Here is a 3,089-nt window from a genome sequence, read left to right as displayed (position 1 = left end):
TTTGAACATCATTCCTTACATTAGTACCATTACTTCATGGTACCTAACAAAGCAGGTACACTCACTGTTCATGCAGAGGTGGACCTTACAGACCCTGTAGACCACATTGGACCTGAGATTGTTGACTCACTGTCCTCACTGGAACTCTTGCTGCCACTGTCTTGTAATGTGTGCGGAAATTACCAAAAATAGTCACTTAACCGGTAAAGAGTTAATGTATAGATGTTGTTTTATGGCACTGATCTGCGCCTATATATGTCAATAACTTCAGTGGGTGGACATGTTTGACAGCATTATGTTGTTGTATTGTTTTTGAGCACCTGCCAGCCTTAAGTGACTCTAATAATAATCATTTAATTAAAATTTGACGAGGTCTGTCTATGTGATTATACTTGTTATATTGCCTCATGTTATGTTCAAAAACACATGGGTATTTTATATCTCTCACAGGAGTTTACAGCCAAAATCGGCGGATGGAGGAATGGAAGCACCTAATCCTCTATATTCAGGGTATTGTGTAGTGATCTGTGAGGCTGGGGGGGGTGACACCTACAATAATGACCTTCTGTTTTAGTTCAGTTTGACTCTAATGTTCCTCTAAGTGGATGTTAAACCGTTAAGAAATGCCAACATTACAACGTTTTACCAACCATCCATCACTAGTCGCCACTTGTTGCAACGTCAGACTCCATCTCTCCAGGATGGGAGGAGGGAGAACTGGAGATGGCGAGGAGAAGGGGGAAGGGAGGATGAGGGGTGGAGGGGGGGGGGACTCCGTCACATCCTCTGTCCATATATGGGCATGAAGTTTACACGCAGCGGGGAATCCTCTCACTGGAGCTGATGAATGGGAGGGAGGGCCGAGGGAGCTGCCAAAGTGTATATAAGGAGAAAGAGGGGAAGTCGCTAATGTGAAATCCACAGCAAGCAAATACCTACCGAGGAGCAGAGACGAAAAGGAATATCTTTAATTGTTTTTTTTTTCCCACCTTTTGACTCAGACTATTTGGATCATTTGTTGAAACCATCAAAGGGGGAGTTGAAAGAAACAAGTCATCTGCATAATTTCTTTTACATTTTCCCCTCTACCTTTTTCCCTGGGAGAGACGGACTTCTAAGTGAATCATTATGTTGAACAATATGGATTTGAATGCTAAAGATTCTTTTTACCCTCAGTTTGAGAATTGCAACAGTTCTTCTCTGGGGATGGAAAACAACGCGCGGAAAGATAACCAGGAGGTGTATGTCGATGCAGAGCGGGGGGTACCTGCCCAGTTTGGCCACGGTGAGTACGCACCTTTGCATAGTCGATAAATGAGCATGCATTAGAATTTATATATATCAAATATTACGGGAAATCGGTAGGTTTGTTCCTACAATCGCGTACACCATGGCATCTTATCAAAGCCTTATACATCCATGGAAAATACGCACGAGTGTTTATGTAACGCCGATTTGCTCATTCGCTTAGTTGGCGCTGATTCTTAAAATAAAACAGTCGTGATTACAAAGTTTTCTCTCTTTCTAATTCAACAGAAGGAGCTCCCGCAACCCTTAAAACCGAAGCTTCCAACTCGGAATTTGCTTTTAACCCCTGCGAGTGCCCAAAAGATACCTACACCCCCTCTTCGCTCGCCTACTCTGGCAGTTTCTATGTTGAGGCATCTCAGGGAGCGCCGTGCAGCACCGAAACACTTCTAAATATGATCACTGAGATTGTGGGGATATCTACATTGCCACTTTCAGAAATGCAACAGAGTGCCAACAGTCGGGGAACTTATCCGTCGCCTGCGCCGATGGAGAACAGCACTGGCAATTTTGGAGACCCCGGTGTAAAGAGGCAACCGTACACCTGCTCTCCCCCCGTGTACACTCCAGACCAGACGTGCCCGAGATATGCTGACGATCAGGCCGGTAGCCAGGCCCAAGAGCCGTCCACCTCCCAGCTGGGCTTCGGCGGCTCCTCCCGAGCTCCAAATCAGAAAAAGGCTGAACCAAAGTCAGAGGCCGCGTCTTTTCCTGTGGTGGTCAAGAATGAGTTTGAAAGCAGCTGCTACGAATGGGGAACGTTTAATAAGTCTGACTGTTTGGAGACGGGTTTCCAGTCTGAAACCTTCCCAATGTCAAATGACTTCCCCCCAGACCAGCAAGTGGACGTAAAGGAACTTTTGGACACATTCCCCCCAATTTGTCCCAACCCGGAGATGGAGTTTAAAGTGGAGGGAGGTATCAAACAAGAACCGTGTTTCTCTGACACCTGTTCTCAGAGCTACTCTAGTCCTCTGTATAATAATTACCTCCCACCTCCAATGGGCCTCTCCTCAAACCTGAAACCATTCCCCGAACCCTCACAGCCATCGAATCAGTGCGACTCCTTATACACATCACCAGCTCTACCCAGCACCATAGACTCAATCCTCTACTCTTCCTTGTTGCCAGATTCTTTCGCCCAAAGTTACACCCCTCGTGCAACCAAACCCCCAAGGGCCAGAAAGAGCCCCGCCGCTTCCCACGGTCCTGCCAAAGAGAAACCCTTCACCTGCCCCATGGAGAGCTGCGACCGGCGCTTCTCTCGTTCAGATGAGCTGAACCGTCACATCCGCATCCACACGGGCCACAAACCTTTCCAGTGCCGCATCTGTTTGCGCAGTTTCAGTCGTAGCGATCACCTCACTACCCACACCAGGACTCACACTGGGGAGAAGCCGTTTTCCTGCGACGTCTGCGGTAAACGGTTCGCCCGGAGCGACGAACGGAAACGGCACGGACGCGTACACCTGAAACAAAAGGAGAAAATGGAATTAAAGCCACAGGTTTCCACCGGTACATGGCCCTTCACTCTTCCCGAGGGAATCTGAAGAGTGATAACGCCCCAAAAAGGCTGTATGTTCACACACTCACACAATATTAGCACCTTTCCGTCTTGGAAGAAGAAGAAGAAGCCAGCTGACCACAGGCTGACATTAAAGAGGTTTGGCTAATATTGCCGTTTTGAGGAGCCAACAAGCAAAGGAGAAAGAGGTGTGCTTCGGCCTTATTACCTGCTGCTGATGCTGCAGACTTTTTTTTTTGCGAGGATGCATAAGCTG

The 3,089-nt window shown here is 47.5% G+C and overlaps 1 protein-coding gene across 1 annotated transcript; it reads left to right on the top strand.

Moving 5' to 3' along the window:
- The first annotated feature begins 930 nt into the window (after positions 1-930).
- LOC115427130 (E3 SUMO-protein ligase EGR2) lies at positions 931-2,874 on the top strand. The gene is made up of 2 exons (XM_030145547.1): positions 931-1,285; positions 1,537-2,874. Exons 1-2 carry the CDS (start codon positions 1,129-1,131, stop codon positions 2,856-2,858), a joined length of 1,479 nt encoding a protein of 492 aa, XP_030001407.1. The 5' UTR covers positions 931-1,128; the 3' UTR covers positions 2,859-2,874.
- The last annotated feature ends 215 nt before the right edge of the window (positions 2,875-3,089 follow it).

This window comes from Sphaeramia orbicularis, chromosome 1 (genome assembly GCF_902148855.1).
Source record: "Sphaeramia orbicularis chromosome 1, fSphaOr1.1, whole genome shotgun sequence".
NCBI lineage: Eukaryota > Metazoa > Chordata > Actinopteri > Kurtiformes > Apogonidae > Sphaeramia > Sphaeramia orbicularis.
Note: the sequence above shows the minus strand (reverse complement) of the source record. Positions and strands in the feature narration are given on the sequence as shown.